We start from the raw sequence: 19109 nt of genomic DNA on the forward strand, positions 1-19109 counted from the left end.
CAAGTTTGGGTCACAGGTATGTATCAAGCGCTGACAGGGGCCCCGTAGCTATCTGTGGGAACTCGTGCTTGGGGGCTGGGGAAGCCAGAGTTTGGTGGCCCCAACTGGCTTAGATTCTAGTACTGGGGTACTGAGGAGGGCTCCAGGGCTAGGGGAGTCCCACCCACACCCCCGAGCCAACCACCTTCAGGGCCTGTCCTTTCTCCAGGTTCAACCCATAGGACCAACCTCCAAGAAGCCTTCGTGACCTGCCCCCCGTCCCTCCTGACCTCCTGTCCTTCATCATTGCCTGTCACCACTACCCTTGCTTCTAATCCTGTGGTGTGGAATCATCATCTGAATCCCACAGAATGAAGGTTCTGGCTCCTTCAGTGATGCAGAGAAGACCTCCAAGTATGGAACTAGTTTGGGCAAAGGAAAGAATTTTCTCCCGGTGGGCCTCTCCCGGATGGCCACTGAAATCCCAGAGACTGGGCCCTTGGTACAGAGAAAATTCTGCTTTCCCCAGAATGGGCCTTGCCTGTTTTCCTCCCTGCCTGTGCTCCTCCCCCTGCCGGCGGCACCTGTCTGCCCTCTGGCCCTTGTCATCTCAACCTCACTGAGCAGGACACCCCTCCAATTCCTGTCACCAGGCCAGGCTGGCGTAGGGCTCTTAGGGCTGCCCTACCCACCCAAGCTTCGTCTGCTGTCACCGTGGTGAGAACCAGGGCTGTTGGTTCTGTTCTTTTGCAGGGGCTCCCCCACTACCAAGTCCCAGGAAAGAGCAGCTGCCCTCCTCCCCTCAGCACACGCCCAGGTGGGCATGCGCTCACCAAATCCTTGCAGAAGGGATGAGCAGTGGGCAGGTGTGCCCCCAGGGAGGCCAGGGCAGCGGCTCTGGGTCACGCAGCTGGGGAAGTGTAGCATCCAGCCGCAGTGGGTGGTACAGCGCACCCGGAGGCCCGTGCGGGAGAGGGTGTGTGGTCCCAGGTTGTGAGGGTGTGTGCGCCAGCTGGAAGAGCACCCTGGGCCTGCAAGCACGGGGTGTTCTGTGCTTTCTCCCAGAGCTCCTGTGCTGACCCACCCCCACCCCTGCCCCCCAGGCCCCTGGGGAGTCCCATGGCCCCAGGCTATGGTGGGCTGAGTGAACCCCAGAAGGCCAGGCAGGGATTTTCAAACACACATCTCCACACGGTGGCACTCAAAGAGATCAAAATGCATTTAATGTGGTCTAGTCTCGTGGCCTATGTCTTTAGATACCGCTATGTATTGAAAATAACATGAAAATTCTCCAGTTTCACCATTTAAAATAGATTTGACATTCTATGACCTCACGCAGGGCAGACACCCCTGTGCAGGGCCTCCTTCCCATCAGGCCCGCTCCCGCCCCCGGCCCCTCCCGGGACCCTCGGGCAGGCAGGGACCGGGCAGCACAGCACCAGCAGGCACGGGGGGGGGGCGGCCACCGTGTTCGAGGCAGCACGCGCAGGCGTGCACACGGACACACCGTTTCCACTGACGTTTTTGTGTACACAGCCCTGGGACCTGCACACGCTCGTGCATTCCCATACACACTGCCCCCAGCAGGCAGGCACCAGCCCTGCTCACAGAATCCGGCACAACTGCCACACACAAATGCACCACATGCACGACGTCTTCACTGGGCCAAACACACACACACATACGCCATCCATATGCAAGCACTCACCTTGGATGCCATGTGCTCACACACATGGGAAGATATTACCTCATGCCCAAGTACACAAAAGCCTCACACTGGCACACACATTCCATGCATTCCCATATGGATGTAATCCGGGCAGAGGGCAGTGGGGCTACTGGGTTCAGCTGTGCCAATGTCCCCAGCCCGCATCCATCCTGAGCGGTGTGTGCCCAGCCTTGCAGCCTGGCAAACATTTAAACCAATGCCCGCGTGTAAAACACACACTCACAAACATACCTGTGGGTAAATATACATACAACTCTGAGTCTGTGTGTATATGCACACACGGACATCCCACGTGTGTACATCATCAGCCCAGATTCACACACATATGGAGATCATCGTGGGCACACATTGGTACAGCATGCCCACGAACGGTGAATCCACACGCTCATGCAAAGCCACAATTGCACATATTTCCTTGAACAGCGATGAGATGATTGCTCCTGCAAATGCATGCACTTGGGTGTTCACACACTCACACTCACACACACACGCCGCCAGCACGGCCCCTTTTCCACATAAGCAGTTCCATGTCTCAGGGAGGAGGGCACCCAGGCCACCTTGGCTGGCTCCAACAGCCACACCTCTCAGTTCAGGTTGTTAAGAAACTTCCTGGAAATCCCATTGCCTGAAAGGGTGAGGGTGGGAGTAGATTGGAACACACACCTGCACAGCACACAGACCACACTCCATGTACACACAGATGCACACGCATCCAAACACACACCACACACACTCAAGTGCACAAATGCTCCCTACTTGCCTGTGCTCGGCACACGCATTGCACGTGGCATGTGGCACACTCAGAGGGCTAACATGCTCTCCACACACCACATGCACACACACACACACACACGGGCACACACACACACCCCACCCCACCCCACCCCGGCACACACTCCCCAGGGATGACGTAATCCTTGCTCTGTGAGCACACACAGCTCCTCCCATCCACCCTCCCGTTTCAAGTGCACTAAAGAGGGAGACTATTTTGGTCTTTAGCACAAGCAATAAATAAATAAATAAATACAGGGAAGGAAAAAAAAAAGGGCAGAAGAGTCTGAAAACGCAGCATCTGCCTTTGGCGAGAGATGAAAGGCAGCCCAGGGCTGCTCTCCCGCAGGGTCTGGGGCTGAACCATCCAGCCTGGGCCTGAGAGGAGGTGCACCAAGTCACCCAACATCCCTGGGCTCTGCTCTGCATGGTGGCAGTGGAAGCCTGGCTCACCAGCCCTGGAAGGATCTCCAGCTGCTGGGCAGAGCAGGACACAGGCCCCTCTGCCAGCCTCAAGTGACTGGGGTCCCCTCATCCCTCCCTGGCTCAGCCTGACAATCTAGGGGGTGGGCAGGGAAGCTGTCCCACATCAACTCTACCCTTGCCCCTCCCACCCCCCCAGAGCTAAGATGGAGAAAGGCAGCCAGGCTCAGGGCTGGGAAGCCAGGCCCCGAGCTGGGAAGGACTAAAGCCCCTCCAGCAGATCCTGAGAGGAAAGAGCTGACTCCACTGCTGGAATTCCCCCAGCCAGAAATGAGGGTGGAGTCTGAGGCTAGGGCACAATGCTGAGAGTCTGACACCACTCAGGGCACGGTCCCAGGGCGCCCGTGTGTGTGTGTGGGGGGGGGGACTGATGGCTCATGCCCAGACCCTCGAGGTCCTCTGGCCTCAGACCAGGTCTCCAGCTGCCCTGGGGGTTGGTGGAGGAGGAGGGGAGAGGTAACAGCCCCCACCCCAGGCCCCTGGCTTCTCCCTGCCTCCCAAGACCCACCACTCACTTCGTGACCTTGAAGTCTCCTTCCATTTCCCGTTTGTGCGAGAGTCCTTGGTGCCTAGCTATCTCAGAGAGGGCACAGGTTGGAGTGGCCTAGGCAGGCAGGCTGAGGAGACATGTATGGGCTTTCTAATTAAGGACTTCCTTACAGGCCTGGTCATTGGAGAAGACAGAAATCTTAGCTGTCCTGGGAAAGGCCTGGCCAGCTCCACCCCTGCCAGCTGTGTCCCCTGCCAAGAACAAGCCCATGTTGGGCAGTTCCTGGTCCAGGGCCCTGCTTTGGGGCCAGCAGAGCCAACAGCTCCGAACTTCCTCCTGACGAGGGGGCCTAGAAGCAAGTGCCACTCCCAGTCATCTCGGCTGACAATTCCACACCTCTTCTAAGATCCTCTGCCATTCAGCAGCGGAGAAGAGCCTGGCTGGGACCTACCTGGGCTCCCTTGTGCTGTCCCAGGTGCAAGGAGGATAGCCCAGCCTCTGCAGGCAGACAGGCTGGTGGGGACTTCATGGTGGAATCGGGGGCAGCTGGGAGTACGGGCTAGTCCGGTAACAACAGAAACAGCTGGAGCTGGCCCACCTGAGGTCTCTAAGGCACGACTCACACTGGGGTCCCGTGGGAATGGGGCTGATCTGCTTCCTTGTCATCAGGGAACCGGCCCTCCCTTCCCACGGAGCCATCTACTCCAACATTTTCCAAGTGTCCCTCACTATGGAAGGGTGGAGGCTATGAGGCAGAAAAGGAGAGAGAAGTAAAACAGGAAAATCTGGTGGATGGGGGGAGAGCGGGCCCTCCACGGCAGGCAGGTCCCATTTCCAGCCCTGAGACGCACCTCTAAGGTACAAAAGTCAAACCCGAAAAGCTCAAATAGTTTTTTCCCAGCCCCTACCCCCCACCACTATGACTCTGGAAAGCTTTTATGATGATCATTAACATGGTCTTGGTTTTTCTAGCGCAAATATCACCTGATCCGCCGTGAGCATAAGGAACCACGGATGAGCACCGTGCTTGCGCTTGCGGACTGTGCCACCTGGCACGCATGCGGCCTCCACAGAGGAGAGGCCTGTCCAGCCTCGGGGAGCCTCGTGGGGCCTCCATCTACCTGCCTGCATCTCGGAAGACCAACGGAATTCTAACTGTCCTTTTTTTTATAACCCCCACAAATCAAATTTTTTTAAATCACATGTTAAATTTTTTTTTTTTTTTTGTAAACAGTCTTACTCAAGCTAAGGTTGAGAAAGCCAAAACTGGTGTTTCTCCCCAAGTTAAAAACCAGTGAGGTGCACTGCAGCCTGCCAGCATTGACCCACAGAGGCTGGATGGCTGTCCAGCCACTTCCGGGCAGGCTGCTGTTCTGTCGTCAGGCAGAAGCCCCTGGCTCCTGGCCCGGACCCCCAGAGGTCACCTCCCTGCCCCTGCACCTGCTCCGGCCTCTGAGGCCAGGGGCGGCCCACTTTGGCCGCCCACTCTCCCGCCAACCTTTCCAGGCCACTGTGAAGGAACATAAAACATCTAAAACGCTACTGAGTCTGCAACCGGGGCACCAGGCCCATTCTGCTCAAACCCAGGACCCTCACGGGACGCTGGGCCTCTCCCTGGCGGGGCGGATGCTGCACCTTGGCCCATGGTGGCTCAGATCTCTGACTCCCGTCTGTAAGGCCGCTGCTCAAGGACACCGACACCACCACCACCACCACCACCACCACTACCACCACCACTGGCCTGGGGTCTGTCAAAGTCATGCCGAGCCTGGGGGCTACGGCCATCCTGGCCTCCATCGGCCTCGTCTTCCTCATCGCGGCTCAGGAAGGCTAGCTCGTTCTCATAACAGAAGGAGTTGGCACTGGGCAGCAGGAATTTGTTCTCCACCAGGTCCTTGGCGCTACAGCGGGGTGTGGAGGGCACCTCGTAGGTCTTGTGGAAGTGGGAGTAGTCGATCTTGTACTGGTTCTTCTCCTCGAAGAGGACAGGCTCGAAGCGATGGCCCCACAGGATCTCGTTGGCCAGGTAGGAGCTGCGGGCCTGCGTGGTCATGGCCGTGGCCTCCACCATGCCCTCCAGGATGACCACGATCTCGAAGTCGTCGGTCTCCAGGTCCTGCCGGCTGATGCCAAACAGCGGGCTGGCCTCATCAATCTCATGCAGGATGGTGATGGGGGACACGAGGAAGATGCGATCGAGGCCCTTGTCAAAGCCAACGTCGATGTCGATCTGGTCCAGTGGGATGTACTCGCCCTCCTCGGTGACCCTCGGCTTGATGAGCTGGGCACGCACGTGGGCCTCCACAATGTGGCTCTTCCTCAGGTTGCCCACTCGCCACATGAGGCAGAGCTTGCCGTCGCGCAGCGCCACCACGGCGTTGTGGCTGAACAGCAGGGTCTGCGCCCGCTTCTTGGGCCGGGCCATCTTGGCCATGATGGCGCCGATCATGAAGGAGTCGATGATGCAGCCCACTATGGACTGCGCCACCACCATGAAGACGGCCACCGGGCACTCCTCTGTCACGCAGCGCAGCCCATAGCCGATGGTGGTCTGCGTCTCAATGGAGAAGAGGAAGGCGGCCATGAAGCCGTGGACCTGCATCACGCAGGGCGTGCGGCCGCGGCCCTCGGCCGGCTCCAGGTCGCCGTGGGCCACCGCGATCACCCAGAAGATGATGCCGAACAGGAGCCAGGAGGCGAGGAAGGCCAGCGAGAAGATGAGCAGCATGTAGCGCCAGCGGATGTCCACGCAGGTGGTGAACATGTCGGCCAGGTAGCGCTGCGACTTCTCGTCCATGTTGGCAAACTCAATGTTGCACTGGCCGTTCTTCTTGACGAAGCGGTTTCGGCATCGGCGCCGCGTGTGCACCTTGCCGTTGCCGAAGCCGTTGGCACCTGACATGGTGACCAGGTGCAGCCCGTCCTCCTCCGATGACACGATACTGTAGGGGTTGGCCCTGCCGGCCGAGGTCATCCCGGGGCTGGGGGGGCCCTGGCTCGCCCCTGGGCCGGCTCTGCGGGGGGCGGCTCCTGCAACAGGGAAGACAGTGGGGCTGGCAGAGCAGGCCACACGGGCCCCCGCCTCCGCCCCCACCCAGAGCCCTCCGACGGCTTCACCCTAACTCACCCCCCACCGAGCTCTCCATCTTCCCTCCTCAGCCAGCAACTCACCCTCCTTCTCAGTGTGGAAAAGTGACACTCGGTCCCCCCGGGAGCTCTGGCCGCGAAACCCCAAAAGCTCTGCTTTCAAAGTATATTTAGGATCCTACCTCTTCTCCCACTGTCACTGCCTGAGTCCCCGTCATCACCCACCTGGACCACCATGGCGGCCACCTCGCCAACCTCTGTGCTCCTGCCCCAACCCCGGTCCAGAGGCAGCCAGGGGGAGCCTGCCATCCTCGGCTTGAGGCCAGAGTCCCTTGAGGCTGGCACCCACGAGGCCTGCATGAGTGGAGTCCAGGCCCCTCAGATCTCAGTTCCCAGGCTCTTCCTCACTCGTGCTGTTGCAGCCCACCTTCTCCACACTGTTCCTCCAGCCTGTCCTGCATGCTCCCCACCCAGATGTCCTCCCATTGCCTCACCTCCCTCAGTTCTTGGCCGCAAGGCCCCAAAAGCATCTCCAGAGGCCTTCCTGCACCCTCCGGAGACTAACCCCTCACCCAGTTCCTCACCCCAAATCATCGACTTCTGACCTAATAATAGGAATAGGAATGACATGTATTGGGCGGGTTGCCCTTACCCACCACTCCCACCATGAGACACACCGCTGGCTACCTAAGCATAGTGAGTTTGCTGTTTTGTTCACTGCAGTCTCATCCCCAGAGCCTAGAACACCAAGGACACCCTCCTAATGTTCATGTGCTATGCTCCGAGGCACCCAACTCTCGGTACCCATACACCATGCCCTCTGCCTCCCCATCAGAAGCTAGGAGGCCGTCCACAAATCAGCATCCAGAAGGATCACTGACTAACTGCAGCCCAGGGGTCTTCCCCATGCCTGCCTTTCTCAGCTCTACAGGACAGAGCATAGGGAGCACTCAGAAGCATCACTATCCTTGGCCCACTCAGGGGAGCACTTGGTTGGCTTGCTGCACATACGTATACACACGCTCATGTACACCAAGAAGTCTCAGGCACGCCCCAGGGCATAACACCCATAGTTGGACAAACACTGTTCTCGTGGCCACTAGCACACATTCAGCCCTCAGAGAGGCTGGCAGCTGCCCCTCCCCCACTGCCCCACTGGCTCTGGGCTGGCCTGTCGGTGCCAGGCTGAGGCATCTACTGTGGGCACTGAGGCCATCTGGCCATTAGCATTAGGGCTGCAAGTGCTCAGGCCCTCAGCCTGGCTCAGCCGGGGCTGGGCTGGAAGGAGGGGGAGAACCCTGGCTAGCTGGCCTGGCTAGCATGTTGAGGAGTTGGGCGTATTCCTCCCCACCAATGGGGACCCAGTGCCCACCTGGTCATACTAGGAGGTCAGCATTAGACAAGGCAGGGAGCCCTAGAGTGCCCAGAAGACAGTAGGCCTCAGTTAAGAAGGTCCCAGGACAGCCTGGCCACAAGCAGACAGGCAGGTGGCTGGGCACCCACCAGAGACCCAGAAACTGGAAGTGACATGGCCAGGAAGAGGCAACACCGATTTAGCCCTGGTCTGTGTAACCAGGTGCAGCTAGAGGCTCAGAGGGAGCATGACATCTGACTTCTGCTTCAAAAACCTGGGAGACAGGTGAGGGAGAAGCCCACATGACCAGCCAGCCTGCAGACCCCTCCTAGAATCTGTCTCTGTTGCCACGGGCTTCTGGATCCCCAGAGCGGGCACGTATACAACTCTCATGGCTATTCCTGCCCACTCCTCAAGCTGCAGAGAGAGCAAGCCAGACATATTAGCAAATGGTCTTAGCTTATCCTCTCAAAACCCCAAGAAGGGGGGATCCCTGGGTGGCTCAGCGGTTTGGCACCTGCCTTTGGCCCAGGGCACGATCTTGGAGTCCTGGGATCAAGTCCCGCATCGGGCTCCCGACATGGAGCCTGTTCTCCCTCTGCCTGTGTCTCTGCCTCTCTCTCTATGTCTATCATGAATAAATAAATAAATAAATCTTAAAAAAAAAAAAAACAAGAAGGTGACTGCTATTGTTATTTCTACTCTGAATGGAGATTCAGAGAGGTTAGGTGACTTCCCCAAAGCCACACAGCCAATAAGCAGGAGAGCTGATATTCGAACCAGTTCGTCTAATGCGAGGTCTCCTGCTGTGGGGCCTTCAGGCTCTGCGGGAGCCTCTTCTCACCCTGCCATCCTCCCCCCAGGGCTACTCCAGCTGACCACCTCACCACGGGCCTAAGGAGCTGAGGCCCGGGGCTGTAATGGTGGATGCTGCTTCCGCCCAGGCCAGGAGGCAGGGAGCTGGTGGCTGTGGGGACCCCAGGTACTGTGCCGAGAAGATGGCTCAGCCCCAGATTCCTGGACCCTCGGGGAAGAAGTGTTCAGGGCTGGGGTACTTAGATGCTGGCGGGAGGCCACCAGACCGCAGGGGGCAGGTTTATGTGACCTGGAGGCCTTGAGGGATGTCCAGCGGGTCAATGCTGCTCCAACTGGAGCTCTAAGCAGCTGGAGGCCTGCAAGGGACAGAATTGGAAGAATCAAAGGCCGGAGAGCCCAGCCTGGCACGTTGCTCCCATCCGCTGGGGAGCCTCGCACCCGGCCAGCTTCCAGGCAGGTGAGGGAGCTGCAGTGATTCCTGGTGTCTGTGCCTGGGCTGGGCAACTGGGACCCACCCAGACCGTGTCACACAGGCTTGGCAACCCCCTCTTCCATTGGTGTTCCTCCTCAAACCACACAGAAAATCAACAAAGTCACGTTCACACTCTGCTCTGCTGTTTCTCAGCTAGAAACTGAGAATATGAGCAGTCATTGTCCAAAGGCACCCAGAAACTAAGGATTACAGCGACTTGGCAGTTCCCTGTGTAGGTCCAGTCCTCAGCTTCCTGTGGCCCCACTCTGCCGTGTGTGTGTGTGCGTGCGCGCGCGCGTGCATGTGTGGGTGTGTTGCTAGGGGTGTGAGGAGCCCCTCCCAGGCTCTTGGTGAGTGCAGCACCACAAAGAAATACCCAGAAGAGGGCCCATAAGTAGAAACCCCAGCACTACAAACTTGCCAAACGTCCCAAGGACACTCCATGCACACAAACGCAGATGTGGCAGGAAGTTCACACAGCTGTGGAATCTTTAAAGACTCGGTGTAAGAAATGTGGGACAACATCCTCAACCAGGGACATGCAGGCCTCTTTGGCTCTTGCTCAATGGATGCATATGGTTAGATCAGGTAAGAAATATTGTTAGATTTGTTTTGCTAGAAGAGGCCTCAGCAAGTTAGGAGGCCAACTTCCCATTTCCTAGATCTGAGAACTATGGCTGAGACTTGTCCCAGGTCACACAGCAGCTCATGGGCTTGGATAAGACATTAAAGATGACAGCTAGGATCACTGTTGGCAGATGCCTGGCTTGGCCAGAGGGGATCCCAGGCCTTCTCTGGAAGGGAACAGGAGAGGCACCCCAGGGTCTGCTACCTGAACTAGACGGTGTGACTTCCGCACTGGAGATAGGGAGCGAAGTGAGTCCGGCAGGCAGAGAAGGGGTGGTGAAGAGCGTGGACCCAGATACCTCTGAGTGATGGAGAAGCTGTCCCCAGCCTGGCTGTCCCTTGAGCCCACTGCCCTGTTGGCCACGGCATCTGTGGACGCCGACTCCGAGCCACCAGGGTGTTCAGAGCACGACACAGCCTGGGCTGGGAGCTTTTAGAGAGGCAGCTCCCACATGACCCAAGGTGGGGCCCAAGAATCACCAGAGGTGCCTCCGGATGGAGCAGAACACCCCATGCCCTGTCCCCTGAGGCTCTGGGCACCTCAGGTTTCAGTGACATCCGGGAGGGAATGAGGGCCAGGCCTGGGCCCACATTCTCAGATGTCAAGAAGCACTTACTGGAAGAGCCAATGGAGGGAGCCCAGAGCAGGAGGGGCTTAAGCACCCTAGGTCCCAGGCCTTTCAGTTGGCCAGAGTACTTTGAGAGGCAGGAGTGTAGTGATCAATACAGACCAAGTGCTCACTACAGGCCAGGCCAGCTTCTAAGAGCTCTAATTATCTCCCTTAATCCCTTCGACGTTATGACTATGAGCTCCATTTTCCAGATGAAGAAACTGAAGCTCAGAAACACTGAGTCACTTGCCCAGGATCACATGGCCACGAAGCAGCAAGTTTCCAGACTAGAGGGTGGGAGAGAAGCCAACCCCCACCACCCCCAGGGCCGGACTGTAGGCAGGACATGAATTCCCATCGCAGGCCTCCAGGCCCTTGCCACACCACGTGGTGAGAAGACACACAAGCAGCCCCTAGTCTCGGCACTAGAAGCAGACGGAAGCCTGTCTGCAGCAGCCCTGACCCCGGGCCATTCTGCCCTCGCTTCGAATGTCCAGGGATGGGGCACTCACCGCCTCCTGCTCAAAGCTGATGACCAGAACGAATCCCTGGAGATCACCTGGCTCAGGGAAAGCCAGCGTGTGACCCACATGCACTTGGCACCTCCTCGTCTAGCCCGTGCCCGTGGCAGACGTCGCTAACCCGCCAGAGAACCTCTCGCGTGTCCTGGGAAGGCCTCCGAGCCTGTCCTCATCTAGTACATACCCAGCAGGCTTCGCAAAAGCGCCTGAAGGCTCCCATCTTTACTTTGTAGGCAGGAAGAAGGCTCCCCCGTTAGGTCACATAGCAGGACGTGAGAGGCAGGCCCGGCTGCCCAGAGAGCACACCGCAGCGGGGCAAGCACCTCACCAGCAGTGGGGAGCCCCGAATCCCCCTCCCCTCCCCAATGCACAGACCGCTTTTGCCCACAGCATACAGCACAGCCTACACGCATTCGGGGTCAGCACCGCACAGCTTTTCTGTGCCAAACCCATGCTAGGTGCAAGGACAGAAACAGTCACAATAAGTTAGCGTGATGCCGGATGTGGTGGGTGTGCCGCCCGCGGCCCAGGCCTTCCCCACTCCTGGGTGCTCATTTCCAGCCACTATTGACCCTAGTCTCTGCCCGAAAGCTCTCTCTGGCCATTGGTATACACTCTGCTTATGCACTGGACAGGCAGGGAACTAATGCCCCCAGAACAACCTTCCTGGAGGGGGCAGCTCCCCGCCCCTGCGACAGCCATACTCTGGGGTGCCTGTTCTATCCTACCTCCCCAGACCCTAGCCTTGCCTCCGGGATGTCCCACAGCACCATGTGGCCAACATGGCTCCTCTTCTTCTCCCAAGCCTCTTTACCTCCCCCTCCTTCCCCTCATCCTCGCCTTTCTCACCCTCTTCTTCCTTTCTTCCTTGTCCCTCCTTCCATCCCCCTCCTCTGACCTCCTCCTCCCCCTTTCCCTCTTCATAGAGTCTTTTGGTAACCTGGTCACTTCCCCAGTTGCCTGAGCTGCCAGAAACCTTGTCTCCTCTCTCTCCTTCAGCCTTCATATCCACTCCGTCACCAGGTCCTGCCTGTGTGGTTTGTCTCCTGAACTGCCAAGGCTGTCCACCATTTGCTCACCCACATCCTCCTTCCAGTTCAGGCCACTCCTGTCTGGACATACCAACAGGCCTCTAAGGGCTTGTGCTGTGGCGACCCTCTGCCGCATGTGGTCCAAATCCCAAATCATACCTAAAATGAATGCTTAGAATCCTCCCACTTGTCAGGGATCATCTGAAGGTCACCATTGCCATAGAGCCCTTTTGGATCCTCTGGCCCTGGGCTTTTCCTGTTATGACCAGAAGCCCCTTCTACCTGGTATAAGAGTTGACCTTGCCCAGGCCGCATTTCTGGCCAACCTCAGAGGCCTACACAGGCTGGTACAGGCCTAGCCCAGAGGGGACACCCAGGAAACGCTCATTGTCCAGATAAAAGGCTGAGGGAATATGCAGCAGAATAGCAGATGGATGAGGAGCACGATGGAACAGTGCATGAGGTGACACATATAAATACAGATGGGTGGTGGTATGCATGATGAAGACATGGCAGATGGATGAGTGGATGGGTGGGAACCAGAAAGATGAATGGCTTAAGTCGATAGAAAATCATTCGATAGTTTGGGTGCATGAAGAGATGGATAGATGGATGGACAGGTGGGTGGGCACAGACGGATGACTAGATGGATGGCTGGTGGAGGGAAGGACAGATGGGTACTTGGGTGCATGGATGAATGGCTGGGATGGTGAGTGAATGGTTGGGAAATGCGTGAATATGTGGAAGTGAAGATGGCTAGGTGGGTTGGGAAATGAGTGGACAGGTAGATGGCAGACACATGGGAGGATATGTGGAACTAGTAGATGGACAATGGGTGAATGAGAGGCTGGAGAGGTAAATGGACAGAGGAGTATTTAGTTGAGTGGATGGCTAGATGGGTAGATGCACATCAGTGACCTTCATCTTACCTCTTGAATCCTATCTTCTAAGTAACGGTGCTGAGCAGGCAAGTGGCTGTCTTCAAGGCTGTGTCAGCAGCAGCTTCCATTTCCTGCACCCCAGCTGGAGAGGAATCGGTCACTAGAAGACCCTAAAGTCAACAGAGCAAAGCCAAATTACTATAGATGGTACTGCTCTCCTTAAAAGCAAAGGTTCAAAAGTCTGAAATTTCCACCTGAACCCCCACTTCTGCAGCTTCCCTCAGGGTCCCATGGGAGGTGGAAGAGGCCTCCAGCCCACACCTCTGATACCCACACCTTCGCAACTTGGAGTACCTACCAATTGTCAGCCACTGTGGTGGGTGTTTTACAGAGATTAGCTCATGTCATCCTCACAACAACCCCACTTGGTTGGAACTATTGTTGGTCTCATTCCAGAGAGGTGGGTAATGTGGCAGAGGAACTCAGGTCTCTATCATACTATACTCCTAGTCACCACCTGCAGAGCCCTCCCAATGCAAACCCCAGGGTTCAAGTGTGGATGGACAGAAGGACAGACAGACGGATGGATGAATTATGGATGGATAGGGTGGGTGGGTTATGGGTAGGGGAGTGGGTGTGTGGTTGGGTGAGTGGGTGGGTTACCAATGGGTGGGTGGGTGGATTATGGATGGATGGATGATGGATGGATGGGTGGGTGGGTGTGTGGATGGATGCGTGATGGATAGTGGGTAGAGAGATGAGCAGGTAAATGGATGGATGGATGAAGTGGTTCAGTGAGCGGGAGAGAGGAATAGACAGATGAGTGGACAGGTGGGTAAATGGCTATATGGATGAGTGCATGTCAGTAGCTTCTCAGAGACTTGCCTTGGGCATTCGTGCATCCTGGGTGGTCCCAGCAACCCACAAACGTCATTTTCCCACATCAAAGGAGCCCCCTACTTTTCCCCCAGTATGCTGTGTGGCGGGAAGGGGCTCCATGAATTCCCAGAGGCAAGCAGACTTGCCTGGCCCTTCTCACCTTCCCCCACCTCCCAGCCACTGAGGTCACGGGCCCCACCCCGTCACAGCTGAGCTGGCTGTAATCCACAGTTGCACTGGCTTTTCTGGCTGGGATCAAGGAACTGTGGGTGAGTCAGCCCCACATCATAAGCCTCCTGGGGCAGGTGACAGCAGTGGGTTTAGAGGCACACAGACCTAGGTTCAAGTCCACTGCCTGTCACAAGCTGTGTGACCTTGGCTGACTCACTTCTCCCTTCTGGGCGTCTGCTTACTCCATAAGGGAATGTCCTGCTGGTCCTTCTTCACCTTCCAGACTCTCATCTCAACTGGGACAGAGTCCCAGTTCTCAGCCCCCCACTTCCCTGTCCCTCATCATGCCCTGAGCAGATGCCATAGGTCTGCAGGGTGCATCTCTTAGCCCTCATAATTTTAAAGTGGTGGGGAGATTGAGCTTTAGGGCAGCTCCACTGTAGAAGCATGTCACACAGCTGGGAATCTCCATGGCTAGGACCTGTGCCCAAGTCCTTGATCTTATGCCCTGCCCCTGGAATGGGCTTACACTGTGCCCAGCCCTGAGGGCTTAGCTCCTGGCTTCATTTATTCCAGCCCTCACAGCCCCACTTTGAAGGAGCGATGCCTCTCCTGGCTGGCCACACAGGGAAATTGGGGCTCAGGGAAGCTAAGTCACTTGCCCTGGGTCACCCTGAGCTGGAACTCCAAAAAAGGAGATGTCACAGGGCAATGGGAGCCAAAGAAGTTTATAGGGAGAAGGATGTGAGACAGCCTGCCCTCCCCACTTCCTGTTGGTCACCTGTCACCTGACCTGCCCCAGGCTCTCTTCCCCTTGCTCCTGATGCCCTAGCTCCTAAAGGGGCTCTCTCCAGACCACAAATCCAGCCACATTTGTTCTCACCTGTGAGGTGGGCAAAATCAGCTCCACTCTACAAGGAAACAGGCCCAGAGCAGAGGAGTGACTTGCCCAAGGTCACAAAGCTGCACTGGAGTGAGTGGCAGCTGGGACACAAGAACCCAGGTCTCTGGACACCCTGTCCAATGCTGCCCCCGCCACCCCGGGATGGCCACAGCAGCCCATGATGTAAATTCAAACCCCTGAAGATCACCAAATGCCTCCTGGGGCACGGGGCACAGTCCTGCCTGGGAGAGGCGGGGTGGGGGCTCGAGGCTCCCACATAACGCGGGGCGGCCAAGCCCAGACAGGCCAGACTGGCCCTCAGACTCCCGCCAAGTGAGGGCAGGGCGGCCGGACACCGAGGCTCCCCCACTAGCCCTGCCCGTGCCAGTCTGTCAGCCAGCGCTGGGGCCCACACCGCCGGGGGCCAGGGCCAGGCATTTCCCCTTCCTGAGGCCGGGCGGGCTTCCTCCTCCACAAAACGGGCGGATGCCGCCTGCCCCGGCCGCCCAGGAATTCGGAGGCTCAGGCTCTGGGCACAGGGCCTGGACCCGAAGGGCCCTGCGGGGGGGGGGGGGGGGCAGCCGGCGACGCACAGGCCTCCTGGAGGGGGCGCCGAGGGGGCAGAGAGCCCCGAGCCCTCGCCTGGCTGCCCCCCGCGCACGAAGGGCCCTTCCCGGGCCTCAGCCTCGTTTCCAAAGTCCGAAGAGCCCGCGACCTCGGGGAGCCCGCCCGGGAGTGAAGGCAGGGCCCGCCGCGCAGCCGGGGTGATGCTGGGGCCTCTCGGGCGTCCCCGGACGGCTTCTCCCCGGTTCTGAGCGCCCAAGTGGGATTCCGGCAGGACTGAAACGCGGCACACACCCCTGCGGCCCCCCGCGGTCCCATGTGATGCCTCCCAACAGGCACCGAAGGGGAGCACGGACCTGGCGCACACGGAGCCTGGCGCCGCTCCTCTGGCCTGGGGTGCCCGCCGCGGCCCAGTGACAGGGGCGGGACACACGGCTCCCGGGCACAGGCTGTGCCAAATGCCCAGGAAGGGTGGACATCTGCCTTCTGGGCCCCAAGGTGAAGCTGGGGCAGGAGGTTCTGGCCCCCAGGACGGACGACAGTTCGTGCCAGACACTGGGGAATGTTTCAGAGGGTATTTTTATCTTGAGAACATCCTTCTACAGCAGGTGAGGACTGGAGGGAGACAGGGTGTCCTTGGCCCTGAGCCCCTAGGAGCAGCAGAGGACAGAGTCCCCTGGGCACTCTCTCCTAGAGTGGCCATTATAGACACTGCTCCATCCCCAGTGTCCCGTCCCAGGGGCACGCAGAACCTAGAAAGGTCTTAGGGGCTTCACAGGCCCCCAGCTCTGCTCCCGCCCACTGTGTGACATGGGGCAGGTGTCTGGCCCTCTCTGGGCCTCCCTCTTGCCGCCAATCTTTGCTGAGGGCCTGCCACAGGCAAAGTCCTCAGACCCCAGGGGAGAGTCAACCCAGTCAGGGTGCAGGGGTGCTTCCTGGAGGAAGCAGCAGGAGAAATTCCAGGGGGGGAGCACTCAAGAGTCCCACTGAGGCTCTGCTCCTTACACACTGGGGTTTGGACAAGGCTCTCTCCATCTCTGAGCCTCCCTGTTCCTATCTAAAACCCCGGGGGCTGGCCCTCGCTAGCCCAACACTCCAGATCCTGTGTGACTGAGATGTTGGGGCCACTCTGTGACACAGAAGAAGACACGGAGGACCTGAGAGGTGCCGGGTATCATATTAACGACCTTGGACTGGATCTGAGGGCAATGAGGTGCCAGAAGGATATGTGAAAGTATGAGCTCTGGGGAAATATGGCCTGGGTTCAAATCCTATCTCTGTGCCTTCCTGTGTGACCTGGGGCAAGTCCTATAACCTCTCTGAGCCCATTTTCTCACCTGTAAAATGGGATTAATAATAGTTTCCACCTCATGCAAGTATTCAGCAAGTAAATACAGGGAGGCTGCCCAGCTGGAAATTTCCTGGTCCCCCACCACCCCCCACTGCCATCATCACATTATCTGATCCCCAACTCACTTTAGAGAGGGGGCATAGGCTCCAGGCAGGCAGGAAGGAATAGAGAGAAAGAATAGGAAGGAACCCCAGGAGGAGGATCTCAGTGAGCAAAGGCACCATGGCCTCTATTCTTATAGCTGTAATTTTTCAACTTTCAACTTAATTGGACTCTCAGAGATTTCTTTTTTAAATTTTTATAAAGTTTTTTAAAATTTTTTATTTAGTTGAGAGAGAGAGTGGGTGAGAGAGACAACGTGAGTAAGGGGAGAAGCAGAGGGAGAGGGAGAAGCAGACTCCCCGCTGAGCAGGGGGCCCTATGCGAGACTCCATCCCAGGATTCTGGGATCATGACCTGAGCCAAAGGCAGATGCTCAACCACTGAGCCACCCAGGCATCCCTTAGACATTGCTTAAGCACTCAGCATGTGACAAGAAAGCCTGGGACAAAGAAGACTGTGAAAGAAAAGGCAGAAAATTCACCAACACAAAAATATTTATGATGTTGCTTATCAAAACCTATCATAAGCAAAAAAAAAAAAAAAAACCTATCATAAGCAAAAAGGTAAATGAAAATGTGTTATAAAAAGGACTGTTGTAGGGGATCCGTGGGTGGCGCAGCGGTTTGGCGCCTGCCTTTCGCCCAGGGTGCGATCCTGGAGACCCGGGATCGAATCCCACATCAGGCTCCCGGTGCATGGAGCCTGCTTCTCCCTCTGCCTATGTCTCTGCCTCTCTCGCTCTCTCTGTATGACTATCGTATATAAATTTAAAAAATTAAAAAAAAAAAGGACTGTTGTAAAAAAAAAAAAGGACTGTTGTGCTTAATATAGAAAGAGTTCTTAAAAATCAACAACAGAAAAGGACGCGATAAGAATATTAGAGTGCTAGAGTTGGGCTCTCTGCTGAGGATCACGTGACCCCCAGTGACTGATGACTCAGGAATGTGCATACCTCACAACCTCAACGTGAGATGGCCCCTCCCAGTGGAATACCTTGAGCTGCCTTCCAGAACTCAATGCATCCTTCAAGCTCCAAGGATACTTCCTCTATAAAGCCTTCCAAGATTTCCCCGGGGTCCCCTGTTGCTCCTTGCTGAGTCCTCCAATGTCTCGGGCCCTGGAACAGAGTGCCTGACTTTGGCTGAATACCTGGCATCACATTAGAGAATGTTCCAGGTGGAATAACACAAACATTTTTGACAGAGGAATAAATAAGGCAGAGAGAGCATGGCCATGTCCAAGGTTACCATCCACGAGCTGAGCCAGGTGTCTTGCCTCTGGTCCCTCTGTGCTCCAGCCACCTCTTCCCTGATGAGCCCTCCAGACCTGCCTTGTCCCCATCAGGGAAAAGGCTCCACCTTGGGAGCCATATTTCTTCCTAACAGGCTGAGCCCCATGTGACGCCTGTCCAGGATAAAGCTGGGCAAATCAGAGCCTGAGACCCTGGCCTCAGTCCCCCAGTGACCCTAACGATCTGCTGAGGGGCACACAGAGACAGTTGTCTTTCTTCCCCCTTTTTTGCCTCCTTATTTGGTAAATGTAGCTTTATTTGGGGAATAGAAAATGCCCTGGGTGGGGGGGGCTGATAGACCTCTGAGGGGCCTGGGGTTCCTTCTGGCATGGGCAGGAGGCTAAGCTCTAAGAGGAGGAGTCCAGAAAAGAGAAGGCTTTCTAGAGGGACCAGCATTTCACCCCAGCTTAGGCCTGGGAGCTCTACCAAGGCCCCAGGCCTTCACGTGCTCACCACAATGGCGCTTAACAGTTATGCACTCAGTCAGTCAGCAGGTATCTGCTGCGCCTCTGCGAGATGCAGATAGGGTGCCTGGGGCAACCCCCAGTGATTCCAGAGGCAGGGTGGGCAGTATCCTGGAGGTTTTTCAGCTTGCCTGAAGGACAACTGTGACACTGACTTGAGACCTGCAGAAGGAGAGCATCTGTGAACTCCTGGAAGTGGGAACAGCGACAGTGAAGACACGTAGCCTGGAATGTTGCTCCATGTGTTCAAGGAACCGGAGGGAGAGTGGCAGGGCTGGAGTTGAGTGTGCCAGGGAGAGGGGAAGAAGTAGGAGGGGACAGGATCAACTCAGAAAGAGAGAGCACCTGGCTGGGGACACATAGCCCTCTGGATGCATGAGAGCCCCTGCGCCCCTTCTTCCTCACTGCCAGTGGCAGTAATAGCCCATGTCCCAGAAATGGTGCACAGAGGAAATGCTTCCCACCTCCTTGCCTTGCCACATGCCAGACCCTCTGCCCAATGTCTTCCCTTCCTTACCTTCCCTCAAACTACTACCCATCCTTCAACACCCA

At 57.0% G+C, this 19109-nt stretch overlaps 1 protein-coding gene across 6 annotated transcripts in view; it reads right to left on the reverse strand.

Moving 5' to 3' along the window:
* Positions 1-1179: 1179 nt before the first annotated feature.
* KCNJ12 (potassium inwardly rectifying channel subfamily J member 12) overlaps positions 1180-19109 on the reverse strand; it is a 43729-nt gene continuing 25799 nt past the window's right edge. For 2 of the 6 annotated variants that reach the window (XM_055306545.1, XM_055306550.1), the window contains exons 2-3: positions 12901-13022; positions 1180-6482 (exon numbers count right to left, since the gene is read on the reverse strand). In XM_055306545.1, coding sequence (XP_055162520.1) covers positions 5104-6426 — 1323 coding nt within the window. In that variant the 5' untranslated portion in view covers positions 6427-6482; positions 12901-13022 and the 3' untranslated portion in view covers positions 1180-5103. Of the gene's footprint in view, positions 6483-12900; positions 13023-17795; positions 18070-18546; positions 18680-19109 lie in introns of those variants that run through there. The other 4 variants (XM_055306546.1, XM_055306549.1, XM_055306548.1 and 1 more) reach the window with 4 other exon arrangements.

The sequence above is a fragment of the Nyctereutes procyonoides genome, unplaced genomic scaffold (assembly GCF_905146905.1).
Source record: "Nyctereutes procyonoides isolate TBG_1078 unplaced genomic scaffold, NYPRO_anot_genome, whole genome shotgun sequence".
NCBI lineage: Eukaryota > Metazoa > Chordata > Mammalia > Carnivora > Canidae > Nyctereutes > Nyctereutes procyonoides.